Here is a 15,325-nt window from a genome sequence, read left to right as displayed (position 1 = left end):
CCTCTGATCTGTATGTACTGTATGTGTAGGTTAGTTTGATTGGCACCTCTTGATTAACCCTCTATCTGAGTGTACTCTGTTTTATTGCTATTATTTTGTCCACAACTGACTCTTACCTTTATGCCCAATTGGCGTGAACTGTCATTTGTCAACTTGGAACTGGAATAAGTATGGTTATTAAATTATGAGGTAGACAGATATTCATCATTACATTAAATTTAATGATAAAAATGAAAGTGATGCATTGTCTACTGATTCCAGAGTCCTTGGTTCAAATTTTGGTTCAGATAAAATCCTTTTGTGTAGTCTTCCTAAATGTGTATGGCTTTTGTCTGGTTGCATCATTCACCCCGTTTCATTGTTGAAAACTGTCTTATTGTTACCTGTTTCCAAAAGGCACTGCACTAGTCCCCTAGGGTTGTGTGTGTGTGTTTTGTTTTTTTTCCCTCCCAATATTAATAAACAAAAATAGAAGCCCCTAAACTTAAACTATAGCTTATTAACCATTTGTTATAAGATACACCCCACCATACTCCCCTCTGGGTACCTTAGCAGTAGTAGACTGAATGCTTCTGGGACTTTAGCTTGCAGTCATTTTACATCTCCTGGTTTTCTACCACTAAGAGGACTGAACAAGGAGATCTACCTGTTTTCCTGCAGGACCAGGATTTGGTAGGAAAGAAAACCCAACTCCAATGTAGGTAAACGCAAGGTTGTTTCATTGAGATAATTAGCCAACTTTGTTTACATTTATCTATATATTTACTTGCAGTGAAATCCAGACATATCAAAACAGCACAAATAGATGAAAACTGAATGATTCAAATCAATGCCCATACAGCAAACTTTATGCCAGGTGGTTTGCCTTTAGCAGTTGGAGTTGGCAGTCTTTTCTTTTAAAGCCTGTTAAAATACTTGTGTTCATTGCAAGTTTCCTGTATAGTTTGTTGTCTAGCATTGTCTTCTCAAGGCAGCTAAAGCCCACGTCACACAACACAACATTTCCAGCATGTTTTTTTCTCTTCCCAGTTGTAGCCTTCATTTACATTCCCAGAGACTAAGGCTGGGTTTATACTCAACACAACGAATGCTCCTGTGAATGCTACTGCTACGCAAGCATTGTACTGTTTATACTTGCATGTATGCTTTATACGTAAATCTGAAGTTTTACATCTTGCCTGAGGAAGGGTGCCTCAAAAGCTTGCATATTGTAATCTTTTTCGTTAGCCAATAAAAGGTGTCATTTTGCTTGACTTTTCACTACGTAAATCTGAAAGATTCCAGCAGGTGGCAGTGCGAGATATGATCACGGTGAGAAAATGTTTGGCTTTGCTGTGTTGTGAATTGTCTGAAACATCCATTAAATTCTGAGGATACCTTGCCACAATATTTCTGAAAAGGATGGATGATTAATGCTTAAGTTGTTCCTGTAAAGCATTTGCCATTGTTTGTGTAGTATTTCCTTAGATGCTGGGTCACATACTGTTCTTGCCAAGATTACAAAATACTGTTCACTGTGCCTTACAAGTCTCCAAAACTCTAATATTGAGTGCTCCCCTAACCTTTTTCTGTTATGTCTTAATGACTGGTAAACAGCATGACACAGCAGTTCACGAAAGATTTATAGAAAACCAAACAAATCAAACAGCTGATAACTTATTAGTAGTCCTATTATTTGTCTGATCATTACTATGTAGTTAATACAATGAGATATTAACAACAAAGATCTCCATTACTTATCCTTTATCTTCTTACAAGCCTGTACACACTATTTTTATCTTAAGCTTAAGGGTTGAACTATCTATTAACCCTGATGCTATACATTCCATCAGCCCTCAGACGTCTTTCTCCCCGGAAAATGCCTACTTATCTAGCCATGTTGAATTCTTTAGTTTTTTTCTATGAGCATTACATTTGTATTGTTTCAACCTAAAAGCTGCATTATATCTAACTAATCCTATTTTCTTATATTAACCCATCACTCAATAACCCATCACACAAATTATTTGAATCTTATGTTCACACAATATATAAAGCATTATTTTAACCCTTATACAGCCTCCAATATATGAGAGATGTGCATGTTGCATTACTTCTCAACTATCAGTTGTCCAAGTATAAGTGTGGTTGTGTGCATGAGTGGGCCCAGTGAGTAATTATACCTACTAGATTAGACTCCAGCTCCCTTTGACACTGAAGTTTCATTGAACAGATTCATAAAGCATAGTTAGGCTAAAGGGCAACTGTTATTACTTTTTCATTCATAACAGAAAATACCAGAAGCTAGCATAATTCTGTCTAGTTCCAAAGGATAACTGCAGGCAAAAAGAATCATAAGAAGGCATAATTGCTGTGATGCTTGGCATTGCATCTTAGTTATGCTAGTGAATGAATGTTATGATTGTAGTCCAACTTTATAGATAAAAGTGTTGGTTATAGTGTGAAAAATTGAGTGTAAACCCAGATGATTTAAAGTGACAGCATTCTACTTCAAGGACCCTGTGCTGACACAGTTCATGAAAGTAGGTAGGTCTCTTTAGAAGATGTAATCTCACTGAGAAAACCAGATTTGAGGTGGAGTTGTATAACTGGCAAGTGCCAAGAAAGGAGATGGAGAGGGGAATAGAAGGTTGCATGAACATTTGGTATGATGAGGGGGGTTTTGTTGTTTTCTGTGATACTCATTAAAATGAAAGACCAGTAGAGGCGGTATTTGTAAGGACAACTCTTTAGGAGTGATCAACAAGGTAGAAAATGTACACATTGCCTAACATTCAGGTGCATTGAAGTGTTAGCTGATATGAAAGCTGGAATATTTTACATTTTTTGTTAGTTACATTTTTGCTTATTAACTATTTTTATAACAATGAGTCATATTAAAAATAACAGTGCTAATAGAACGCATTTACACAAGTTAGAATATTTACTTTTAGTAGTACTTACAACATCATATAGGTAAAAACAGCCTAAATATTTTTGTGGTGGCTCAAAAGCTTTAATAGACAGCAGATTCAAATTCAAGTAATACAAAAATGGCATCAATTGTTGGTTGTAGAGTAATTGCTATTCAAATTTCTTAAACATAACATTTTGAAAGAATTATACCAGATGGAGAGTTAAAATCTCTATCTCAAGCTAAAATTGTTACCTGCTTCAGACAATGATGGAGAGTATGTCTGGAGCTTTATCAGTACATTATAGCATCGGTAAAATACTACATCCCTTATAATGTGAAGATAATGTAGCTGTGAGGTTATTTTTATCCACTTATTCCATCCATTTTTGTAACATGCTAATCCAGAGCAGGGTCACAGAGCAGAGGTGTTTTTTTTGCTGTAATGTTAGCACTGACTACATATGCATATTTATTCACTCTGTGCTTATAGAGGATGCTTAATTCCAATCCCCTTACATTAATGTCTAGGTAAGTGACATTTTGCTTTTTCTTTCAGTTTTGAAAAGTTTGCTTCCTCAAGGTAAATTTGAAACCATAAGCTCATCCACAAAAGATGTACAGAATGTTTCAAGATAGATGAGTGTGCAAATTTTCAAATGCTTTTCAGTATAAGATTGTGAAATTTCAAAAATTTGTACAGTACGCCGTATTTGAAAAACATCTAAAATGTGTAGAAGAGAGAGATACCAAAATAACCCTAGTGGAAGCATAGGCAACAAGGACCATGAAGTCAAACATGATCTGACTGGAGCGGAGGTTATTTTGGAAGAATTAAGTGAATAGGATTGTCCAGCTTTGTTGGGCAAAATGGCCTGTTCATGTGTAAATTGTTCTAATGTTCTAATTTGATTTCATGCAGACATTTATGGATTGATTGAAGGCTACAGGTTTCCTGCCGAAAACCTTCTAGAAGTTAAAAGAAGCCTGGTTTGGATTTACTGTTGCTTGTCAATGATTTCTCTGGTTTGCCCAGTGCACATGCATTTTGCGTTGGCTGTTGGTGGTAATCACAAAATGATTATCATGTTATCTTACTGATAAGTAATTTGCATGTTCATAAGACTTTAGATTGTCACTTTCCCTGTTCTCTTACTGCAATATACAAACATGTCTGCTTCAAAATTAACTATTTACTAAACAGCCTTTTTTAATATCTATGAAGCAAAGTATTTGTTCCAGTAGAATATTTATTCAGAGTCCAATGTCTGCCTTTTTGGCATAAAGGTGACTGCTCTAAGTGCTGATAAGGGGCCTTTGCATTGAGCTTTTAAAACTTTACACTAATGAATAATAAGTGTGAAACATATGTCTCTTACAGCTAAAATTCAAAAGCTTTTATAATAATGGCTTTTTTGATGCTGCTGCTTCTGCTGATATAAATCTATTCAAACATTACAAATTGCAAAACGCCAGCTTTCAAGGGCACCAAAGCAGTTAATTGCATTGGCATCCAAATTGTGATATTTAGTGGCACTTAGAATAGCCATCAGACTGATGTATGCAATATTGAATGTCATAATTAAAATGACAGAAACTTACATTAACTCCTTAGTTATGTACATTTATAGTATCTGAGTTTTGTTGTTTGTTCTTAATGCTACAATAGTTGTGATTCACCCACTATCAGGCTCGTGTAATGTTGGATTGCCACACTCGGGAAGTTGTATTCCATTTTTATTGAACAAAAATGGAAGATGCTCAATGTTTCAGTCTAGCAAATTTAAGAATACTTTTGAATATGTTTGGGTTTAACAGTGAGTTAGCTATGTGGCTTTTATTTAGTCTTAAGGTGACATACGTACACAGGTTTCAATTGTAAAAGCATCTTGGATTTGGAGTTGGCAAAAGCACAAGTATGAGTTTTTCACGTTTTCATCTTTGGCTGAAACTGCAAAAATCACATCTGGCAGAACTGAACTTCTTATAAGGAACCAAAATAAACATGTAGTTTAGTGCAGTACGCATTTAATTAGAAATGTTAAGATTGGGATGAAAAAGAAAATGGGAGTTGTAATGTCTGGCAGTTCTATCCATCCACTTTGTCTAATTCAGAGTTTTTGAAGGCCAGAGTCTAACCCAGCAATATCAAGAAATGAAAGCCAGAAAGCAGCCCTGAATGGGATGGGACCTGAATCTGGCAAAAAATAGAAAGATATAATTAGTCACATCATCAGTTTTATTAAGCCAGTGTTTAAAAATAATTATGGATTACTGAATAAACCTTTGGAAGTTAGACGGTACACTTAACATCAAACTGTTTCTTACAATTTCTTATTTGCACCTCTGATTTGTTAATTTTTTTGGGTAAATATAAATACCAAATACCTAATTTTCTTAAATAATTTTAAAAGCCAATAATTTGTATGGATTATTTTGTTGTCTTGGCAAGTGAAATATTTAGTCTGTTTTGATAATGCTGTGTGTCTGTTGTGTTGCAGGTGTCACGGCTGCAGTATCTCAATGCATTAATGGCTTCACGGATTCGTACATGTCCAGACAGCACTGATACGAAGATTGTTCCCAACAGCCAAACTAAACTTCTGAATGATAGGAATCTGACTGCAGGTAATGTGCAAAGGCTATAGAACACTTCTCCAAATCTGAGTTCACTTTGCTTTTAGAACTTTTTTCCCCAGCCTGCAGTACTCTGTATTCTTAGCTTCTCTCTGCTGCTATTCAATTAAAGCATCTTTCTCTTGTCTGTTTTTCTTTTTCTTCTGTTTTTTCCTAGCATTTCCTGTTCACTCTTCAACATTCGATTCTATAGAGAGCTACAGTTAATGGAAGTGCAGGTAAATTTGAAATGTAATCAGAGGCGTTTTCTTCTAGAAGAAGAGAAATATACAGCAGCTGTTTCTTTTCAGATCAAACGTTTCCAAAACATAATACATAGATCAAAATAATGTTACATTTAAAAATGTCTTTGTATTAACATTGATAATAGTTCTTTTAGATAGTCCAGATGTATAAATGCAATGTTTTTGGTTCTTGCTACAATTCTGTTGAGATACATACAGTATATACACATAAAACTAAGTGTAGAAAGAAATTCAAGTAGCATGTTCTGTGGCAGCTGAGAAGTAATTGTAAGAAAATTACAAATAGACTTTGAATATGTAAACTGAAAACTTTAAAAGAAGAAATAATACTCGGACAGATGAAAGGTACTCGTGGCTGTCTTCCTTGGCCATCACATAACTAACTGAACATGCATACTATGTTTCATTACTAGTGGTTTTCTTTTCCCCTGTTTTAACGTGTATCTATGTTACACATTTAGAATTGGACAAAAATAACAGAAACATAAATAAATAAATACATAAAAATATTAAGGACCTGATGTATGGGTAGTGAAATATTGCACCACTCCTCAAGAAAGACTTACAGTTCTTTGAGGGATGAAGGATGTGAATTTATACTGTGCATTCTTCACTTAACTTTTATGGGATGTTTAGATCTGGTAATTGGGATTACCATGGAAAGCATGTGACTTTGTTCTGGGGTAATGAAATCACTGTTCAGTTAGTATAGCACTGCACGTGGTGGTATTGCCATCCTGAAATAGGGGAACATCATGAGCCACCAGAATATCACCAGTCTTGCAGAATGGCCTCGTATAATTAGACTCTTGCACAACCATTGAGATGAACAAACTTTACTCTCAATGAGCAGGTCATGTTATTGGCCACCTCCATATTTAATGATAGCAAACAGCAGGGATGGGTATCATTATGGTTTTATCAATACCAATATCGATACTGATACTGCTTATTGATATTGGTACTTATTGATACTGTTATGGATACTGCTCTACATAATGTGGATCAAAAAATAAACATGATATGAAGAGATTCAGCTGTTATTGTAATATAACATTTTTTCAAAAATAACAAGTTTCGTGCATTCCTGTAGTGCTGCTTCACTACCAGAAGCTAAACTTAAATATTATAGGACTATTAGGCATATAGAACTATTTTCAATATATTATTCACAAGAGAAACTTATTTACAATATACATAGAGGGAGGTTAGGAGCATGCACTGATACAACGCGTTGCTGCACCCACCACATGACAAACCACCTCAGAATCTCAAGTTAGGACCTGAGTGCAGCCATGCAACGGGTGACACCACAGTACCACATTAGCTCAGATGGAATGGAATAGTGTGAGGGTTTTCTCTTTTTTTTTTTTTTTTTTAAATAGCTGGAATGCCAATCCTGCCACCAACCCCCAAGTTTTCCCTGCAGTTTGGAGGGCGTACTTGCAGGGCTGGATGCATGTTGACATCATACCCAGGATGGAGCCATTGTAGGTTAAGGGCCTTCCTCAAGGGCATTTTCAGGATTTGAACCAGCAACCTTCTGATTGCCAGTGCAGATCCCTAGCCTCAGAGACACCACTCTGCCCCATATATACATATCCTTACCCAATAAAAATATTCTGACTTTATAATCTAATATAATCTTAATGAAAAATAGAGTAGCATTAATTTCCAGAAACAAGACAACAAAAGACAGGGTGTCACACAAATAGCTTCTCCCCTATACCAGTTAAATAATAAATCTGATTGATTACAAATTATTATAAACACAACTGTTATACAAAATAAAAGATGTTTAAGGGTAGTAAGTCCTATCCACATGCTCTATAAAGCAGCAACATTTCTCAGCCCAAAGCTGTCCTTCTATGTCTTTTATTTTATATCTTTATGTAAAGATATAGAAGGGTAGGATCGCAATAGCGGAGAAACAAGAAGAGATTTGTGATAATCACCCCTTAATGCAACTGCACTAAATCAGAGTGCAGTGAAATTTACTGGCTCCTGTTAGTAACGCTTCTCAGAGCAAATGTGCAGAAATGGAAATGCCTGCCAGTACGTTCACAGTGCTGATTTGCTTGGTTGCAGTGTGCATGTATTGATAAGCAAAAAGTACTGTGACCTGTAATAAAAAAAATTATATTTTATAAATCTCCAAAACTTTTTGAAAGTGTGGAGAGTGGCTGGTACCTTCTTTGTCAGAACAGAATGTCACATTTTACTAGAATGAATAGCAATTACTAACATAGATCGTACTTTTATTTCTAAATGGAATAGTAAGTGTTACTTACTTAAAGCTTTTATAAGACACGTTGCCTACACTACTCTTCTGTTCCTTTCTGTGGAAAGAAATGTGCAGATTTGTGTTCAGAAATTATGTAAATCCCATCGCAGATCCATATTAAATACTGATGAAGCAGAATTGTCACAAAAAAAAAGTGAAAATTACAACTGGACCAAAGAAGAAAGCTTCACTCCCCTCCTTGTATACGATCATGTTAATCAATTTTATCAACCGTACTTCATTTTTTTCCTTAACGGCAACAATTTGTTTCTGTGGGCGGAAGCAGGAGAAATGGGGGGCCAAGAATGGGCGGGTAGGCCCACACAGACCTCTAGTTTGAAACTGGTGAGCCTTTATTAATTGCCTTCCAACTGAATGCCCATTGTTCTAGCCATGGGAGACACCTTAGCCTTCTAAACGCAATCACTCGTTTAACTCCTTTACACTGCTAGTCTTCCACTTTAGTGTTACAGTCTGAAGCATGACACTCTTTCGCTCTTGTTCCCCTCTGCTTGTTTGTTCATTCTGTGCTGTTCCTTCTTATCTTCACACATCCCGATCCAGTGTGCACCTGTTCCAGCACCTCCCACTCTCCATCCTGTTTCTCACACTCCTTCCACCATTTTTCAATACGATGAATACGATCGATATGCTACTAACTATATACAAGAACAATCGATTTTGGGGGCGTTCATAACTAAAACTAAAAAAAGCAGATTACACTTTGCTACACACGCAGCTGTGCGACTAAAACATGATCGCCTGATGCCTGCAGTGTATTCATCATTAAGGGAGAGAGAGGGGGAGGTTGGGAGCATCCACTGATACAGGCGCACCCATCATTCGGGGATGATTAGGAATTTAAAAACACAGGTAATTTTAGAATGAATTAACGGTACAAAAGCACTGATTGTGGCACTGTTTTTCCAGGAGCTTATTGATATTTTGGTACCGACCAGTCCGGAACTGGTACCAGTTTAATTACCGGTATTCAATACCCATACCCAGCAAACAGGCATTGCGGGTTGGAGATGTTCTTTGGTTTTCGGTAAACCATAAAACCATCTGGATATAGGAAGCAGAATGAAAGATAAGACCAGACTACTTTTTTCCATTACTGAGTTTCAGTTCTTTTCTGCTCCTTTCACCAGGATAAGTGTCTTTGTGCCCTGGGCGCCCTGCTATAAATCCCAGTTTTGTAAAGCTTTCAAATGCAGTTTTTGTCGAAAATGTGTCACAAAGGTGCAGATTCAATTCTGTGTTAATGTGACTGCTATCCTATAGTATCTCAGTACACCCGTCACATTTTTGTAAATATTTTATTATATCTTTTCATGGGACAACACTGAAGATATGACACTTTGATCCAATTTAAAGTACTCCATGTACAGCTTGTATAAAAGTGTAAATTTGCTGTCCCCTCAAAATAACTCAACACACAGCCATTAATGTCTAAACTGCTGGCAACAAAAGTGAGTACACCCCTAAGTGAAAAAAAATGTCCAAATTGTGCCCAAAGTGTCAATATTTTGTGTGGCCACCATTATTTTCCAGCACTGCCTTAACTCACTTGGGCATGGAGTTCACTAGAGCTTCACAGGTTGCCACTGGAATCCTCTTCCACTCCTCCATGACGACATCACAGAGCTGGTGGATGTTAGAGACCTTGTGCTCCTCCACCTTCCATTTGAGGATGCCCCACAGATGCTCAATAGGGTTTAGGTCTGGAGACATGCTTGGCCAGTCCAGCACCTTTAATACCCTCAGTTTCTTTAGCAAGGCAATGGTCGTCTTGGAGGTTGTGTTTGGGGTCGTTATGTTGGAATACTGCCCTGCGGCCCAGTTTCCGAAGGGAGGGGATCATGCTCTGCTTCAGTATGTCACAGTACACGGTGGCATTCATGGTTCCTTCAATAAACTGTAGCTCCCCAGTGCCGGTAGCACTCATGCAGCCCCAGACCATGACACTCCCACCACCATGCTTGACTGTAGGCAAGACACACTTGACAGCCGTGTAGACCAATTTGATGCAGTGTGCGGCGTACGGTCTGAGCACTGACAGGCTGACCCCCCACCCCTTCAACCTCTGTAGCAATGCTGGCAGCACTCATACGGCTATTTTTAAAAGACAACCTCTGGATATGACGCTGAGCACGTGCACACAACTTCTTTGGTCGACCATGACGAGGCCTGTTCTGAGTGGAACCTGTCCTGTTAAACCGCTGTATGGTCACCGTGCTGCAGCTCACTTTCAGGGTGTTGGCAATCTTCTTATAGCTGAGGCCATCTTTATGTAGAGCAACAATTCTTTTTTTCAGATCCTCAGAGTTCTTTGCCATGAGGTGCCGTGTTGAACTTCCAGTGACCAGTATGAGAGAGTGTGAGAGCAATAACACCAAATTTAACACACCTGCTCCCCATTCACACCTGAGACCTTGTAACACTAACGAGTCACATGACACCGGGGAGGGAAAATGGCAAATTGGGCACAATTTGGACATTTTTCACTTAGGGGTTGTACTCATTTTTGTTGCCAGCGGTTTAGACATTAATGGCTGTGTTAAATTGTTTTGAGGAAACAGCAAATTTACACTGTTATACAAGCTGTACACCGACTACTTTACATTGGATCAAAGTGTCATATCTTAAGTGGTGTTGTCCCATGAAAATATATAATAAAATATTTACAAAAATGTGAGGAGTGTACTCACTTTTGTGAGATACTATATGTGTCCATGAATCCCTGTTTGTCTGTGTTTGGCATATGCTGCTGTTGTTTTTGTTACTATTGCCCTTGGCACATAAAGTAATATTGCACAGCTTTGCGACTAATGCACCTACCGTTTAAGCACTGACTATTTTACCTCTATTGAACTAAGTTCGTTCTTGTTGCTTTTGAAAACTCTCATATCAAAGAGCTGCTTTTCAAATTTCTATTAAAAGTGACACATTCTACTAATTGGAAATCAACCTAACAGAACTCGCCTTTGCAGCCACATTTGTATTTATGTTATACTTGTATCAAAGTTAAACTCTCTGTGACATTCCTTTTATTTTGTTCACCCCTGTTTATTACAGAGTATTGTGAGGGAATCAGAATTTTGGCCTCGACTTTTCAACAGATGTATAGGACTTAGGGGTCACTTAACCCAATTTGCACAACTTTATGATGCAGTCTCTACATATGCATTTTTTATTATGTGTTCTTTAAATAAAATAAAACTTGTTCGCTCAGTATAACTGAATTTTGGAACAGTTTAGTACTAGAAAGTGCTGCTATATAAACCTGTTGATTTTGAGCAGAACTGCTACAGGATATTTTTCTGCAATGTAATACCGCTTAGAAAGGATAATATCGATACAAACATTGTACCGAATGTCAGGAGTTAAAAAGGAGAAGGGCTTCAAATTATAAGTTTCAAGCTACATCCATAATTACGAAGGTACGATCTGGATGTATTGAAAACCTGTGTCTACTATTTATTGAAATAGAATTTCAATAAATAGTCATTAAACTTTATTCAGGGACAGGTGAATATGTATGCAAGCTTAATACATTACTGTATGCTGGACATCTTACCATGTAAAAAAAGTGGATGGCTCTACCTGAGCCAGAAAAACAGTGAATGCCAAACCGTTGATTTATTGTAAGGGTTTAAGTTTGTTTCCTCAGCTGGAGGATCTCCCCTCTGAGAGACACGCTTTCATCAAGCACTAGGTCGACAACTGCTGGATCAGGAGCCAAAGTGTAGTTGAGTTGTGGTTCTCGAGGATTTTACTGTCCTCCTCCTTACCGTGTGTGTTAGTTGCTTTCTCCTCTTTCAAACCCCCGGTCTTGAAAGTTATATGGAGAAATGGTTCCACTCAAACAATGCAGGAACTTCTCCCTTCAATAATCCATCAATGGCCACCCTGCCTCAGACCCTGGCTCGTGAAAATCCTCCTTTTTTTAAAAAAACAAACAAAAAAAAACCCCGCTACAAATTTGGGTATGGGGAGCTGTAAAGCTGTCTCTCTGGATGGCGACAAACAGTTCAGATCAGGTTTTTGTATCAGAGGAAAACTAAGTGAAAACTAAGTACCTTGTTATATTTACTGGATGCTCCACATAAAGGTACACAACAATGCTCAGCTGTAGAACTATCTGTATACTCAAACTTAAATTTCTTCTTTTCTGACATTCTCGCCAATAAACAGAAATCACAACTGCCTGCAGGATGGACAAACGGAAATGACTGAGCTGAGTAGCACTCCTGTGTGCATATAGCCTATTGGCCTGTAATATGCTACCACTAAAATTCTACCTTCAAAATGGGGAGTCATGTGCCAGATACATCAGATTTCTGGTTTCTCCAATACTTTCAATTATAGAAAGCATTGTAATTTCTAAAATTCAAATTCCTCTCTTCAAAGATTTTTTTCACTTGTTGGTATTTGATCTCATTTTTTTTTTTTCTCAGGAAGAAGTAAAGAGCATATCTCAGAGGAATTGGTTCCTGGGATAAAGGTGGGGGAATAACACTATTTGAAAAAACAACAACTGCTAAAATGAACAGTACACCCCACCGTCGTATTATCCTGAACACTGTGCGCTTCGTGGTGCTCAAGCCGAACTGCTGGAGCTGGATGAGCCTGAGCCTGGCTGCCATCCTTGCCTGTACTCCTTTTTGTGCCTCTCCTGCTAATTGCAGCTTCCTCTGCCTGAAAAGAACAATCTGCTTGTTTACTGCGTGGCTCCCTGGTGATGTGTAGCACAACAGGAGAGGCCTGGGAACTGAGTTTGGGCAAGAGCTCTGCGAGGACCCCATGACACTCTTGATTCTATATATGTTGTTCTGTGAAACAACATTTAAATTTATGTTGGTATTTTTGTTATTTTTTTTAACTAATTAATACTGAACACTGCAGCTGCACATTAAGCATGGTTGGTCAGAATATGCCCGACAACACAGCCATGCCATGACTAAGCACAGGTTGTTTATTTCTTATATTGCATTATTGTGCCAAGACTTTCCATATTTTAGAGATGGTGAGGTGAAGATCTGGACTTCAGATGGGCTTATTGAATTTCCTAAACCTTAGCATGTGGTGCTAAAGGAAGTAAGTAATATTTTTTTCTTTCTTATGCAAAAAGCATACTTTTTGTGATAGTGCTATTTGCCACTACAGAAGCTGGCATTTTGTGACAAAAAGTAGCAACTTTAAATATTATACTTTGGAAGTGTTTCCACTATAGAACACAAAGTGCCAAATATGTGTACATCAGTATTATAATAGTGGGGTCAGACACAGTGGCAAGGCTGGCACATTACACGTGAGGTTATAAAAGATGAAAGTTGTCTATTTGAGAGTAGAGTGCTAATTAGGTCCATGATGTCAATGAGCAGTCTGTATCACCCAGTTTTGGAGACCGTCCACAGCTTTTTCTCATGGAGACTGGCTCAATGTCATTGATGGGTTTGTAGCAACATTTCCAGAAAGAGTGAACTTCTGAAAGTGTTAATTAGATGCTTAAAATTAGAAAGGTGGAAAAAACAGCTGCAATTAGACCTCTTCTTTCTCTTTTACTGAATGGGTTCCCTGCTTTATCTCTTGCAATGTCCATATAGTCCCTTTCAAAAGTGTCTGGCCAAACAGTGTTGTGGATTATTATTTTTATTATCAACATTATAGGTGCTAGGTTTAGATCAGCACAATAATTCTAGGATTGGCAGAACTGTGCTTTAAACTGGTACTGATATGGAACTTAGGGGAAATGTTAGTCAAGTTTAGATCTGGCTAAAGGAAGGAAATGGCCCACTTCAGGTGGGCGTATGATATTGGTAACGAACCTCACACAGTGGACTGTGGTGACAGTGCAGTTTTTGAGGTTGATGGCTGCTCTCTTGCAGTTGGAGCAAAGAGTCAAGTTGAAGCAGTGACAGCTCACCTTTGACATATGGAGAATGTATAAGAGGTAATGGATGCCTACTTAAGATGGAGAAGGTGTTGCTTGTGTCAAATGGGTGGTACAAGTAAGTTGCAAAACCACAAAGTTCTCTTATTTTTGTTCTGTCTTGTAGTTTTCATCTTTGTGATCCCGTAATACATTCCTCTTAAGGAAATCTTTTAGAATATATTTTTATTAGTTATATTAAGCTTATTGCACTTACACTGTTCTTTTCCAGACTGACAGAAACCATCTTCTAGTCTTGCATCTGAGAAGTGCTGAATCACACCTGAAGTGATATTTTACATAAGTTTTTTTTTTTTTTTTTTTTTTGTGCGAGGACCACTGTAGTTTCAGAGCTACTATATGACCAAGCACGTCCACTGTTAAGTACATTTTTTGATCAAGTATGTTAGCACTTGCACCTTGCGGACATTCTATTTCAAGCAGCCCTAACTTGTGTTATGTGCTAAATCTATTCGATTCCTAGAACATTCCATTTAGGACACTCTGCTGTTAATACACTTAGACACATCACCCTTACTCCTATTATAGGGCCACACTGCTGGATTCTTGATTAGGTGTATGCTCAGACCAGAAAGGAACTGACCTACTAAATTCAGTGGCACAGATTACATTAGATACAGTATGTATGATTGTCATGAAGTAGGAGAATGTGGCAGAGGATCGTATCTTGGCAGTTTGAGGGATGTGCTTTACAACAGGCAGTGAATATGGGGACATAGGTGTAGATCCTTGTTATGGCAGCAGGGTATTTCTCAACATCATTGTTCTTCATAGCAAATGTATTCATGTGTATAAGTTCTAGTAAATATTTTTTAGTTATGAATATATTGTCCTGGGTTATGTAAAATCATTCACATTGTTAACATTTGCATATGTGTATATGTAAAAATATTCTTTTCCTTGTTGAACAATTTAAACCTTCTGTAAGGAGAGTAGTTAGTATATATAAAGGTCTGTTTTACAGATAACTGAAAATTGCATTACCAGGGAAATAAAATAATAGCTGTTCTTTTTAAAATGTCTCGTCTTGTGCATTTATTTGCATACTTATTTTAAACTTTAAATGTTCTTTAAGTTAACATATATGTAAAACTGCATTTTCTTTATTTTCACTACCTTGATGATGGTTTGCAGTCTTTGCTACATAAACATGTCTTCATTTGTCATTTTAACTTCTATAATGAAGTTTGTCTACCCCATTGGGACTTTGGGTGCCATCATTTTGCACTCCATTCAGTTGAAGCCTAGACAGTTTCTCAGTTGCTTAATAAAATTATCTCCCTCAAAATATTCTGTATCTCCCAAGTGAC

The 15,325-nt window shown here is 37.4% G+C and overlaps 1 protein-coding gene across 2 annotated transcripts in view; it reads left to right on the top strand.

The window, feature by feature from the left end:
- LOC114648537 (metal transporter CNNM3) overlaps positions 1-15,033 on the top strand; it is a 74,429-nt gene extending 59,396 nt beyond the window's left edge. The window contains exons 7-9 of one of the 2 annotated variants that reach the window (XM_028797635.2): positions 5,395-5,521; positions 5,688-5,748; positions 12,520-15,033. In XM_028797635.2, coding sequence (XP_028653468.1) covers positions 5,395-5,521; positions 5,688-5,737 — 177 coding nt within the window. In that variant the 3' untranslated portion in view covers positions 5,738-5,748; positions 12,520-15,033. The remainder of the gene's footprint in view (positions 1-5,394; positions 5,522-5,687; positions 5,749-12,519) is intronic. The other variant, XM_028797628.2, reaches the window with a different exon arrangement.
- Positions 15,034-15,325: the final 292 nt, after the last annotated feature.

This window comes from Erpetoichthys calabaricus, chromosome 1 (genome assembly GCF_900747795.2).
Source record: "Erpetoichthys calabaricus chromosome 1, fErpCal1.3, whole genome shotgun sequence".
In the NCBI taxonomy this organism is placed as follows: Eukaryota; Metazoa; Chordata; class Cladistia; order Polypteriformes; family Polypteridae; genus Erpetoichthys; species Erpetoichthys calabaricus.
Note: the sequence above shows the minus strand (reverse complement) of the source record. Positions and strands in the feature narration are given on the sequence as shown.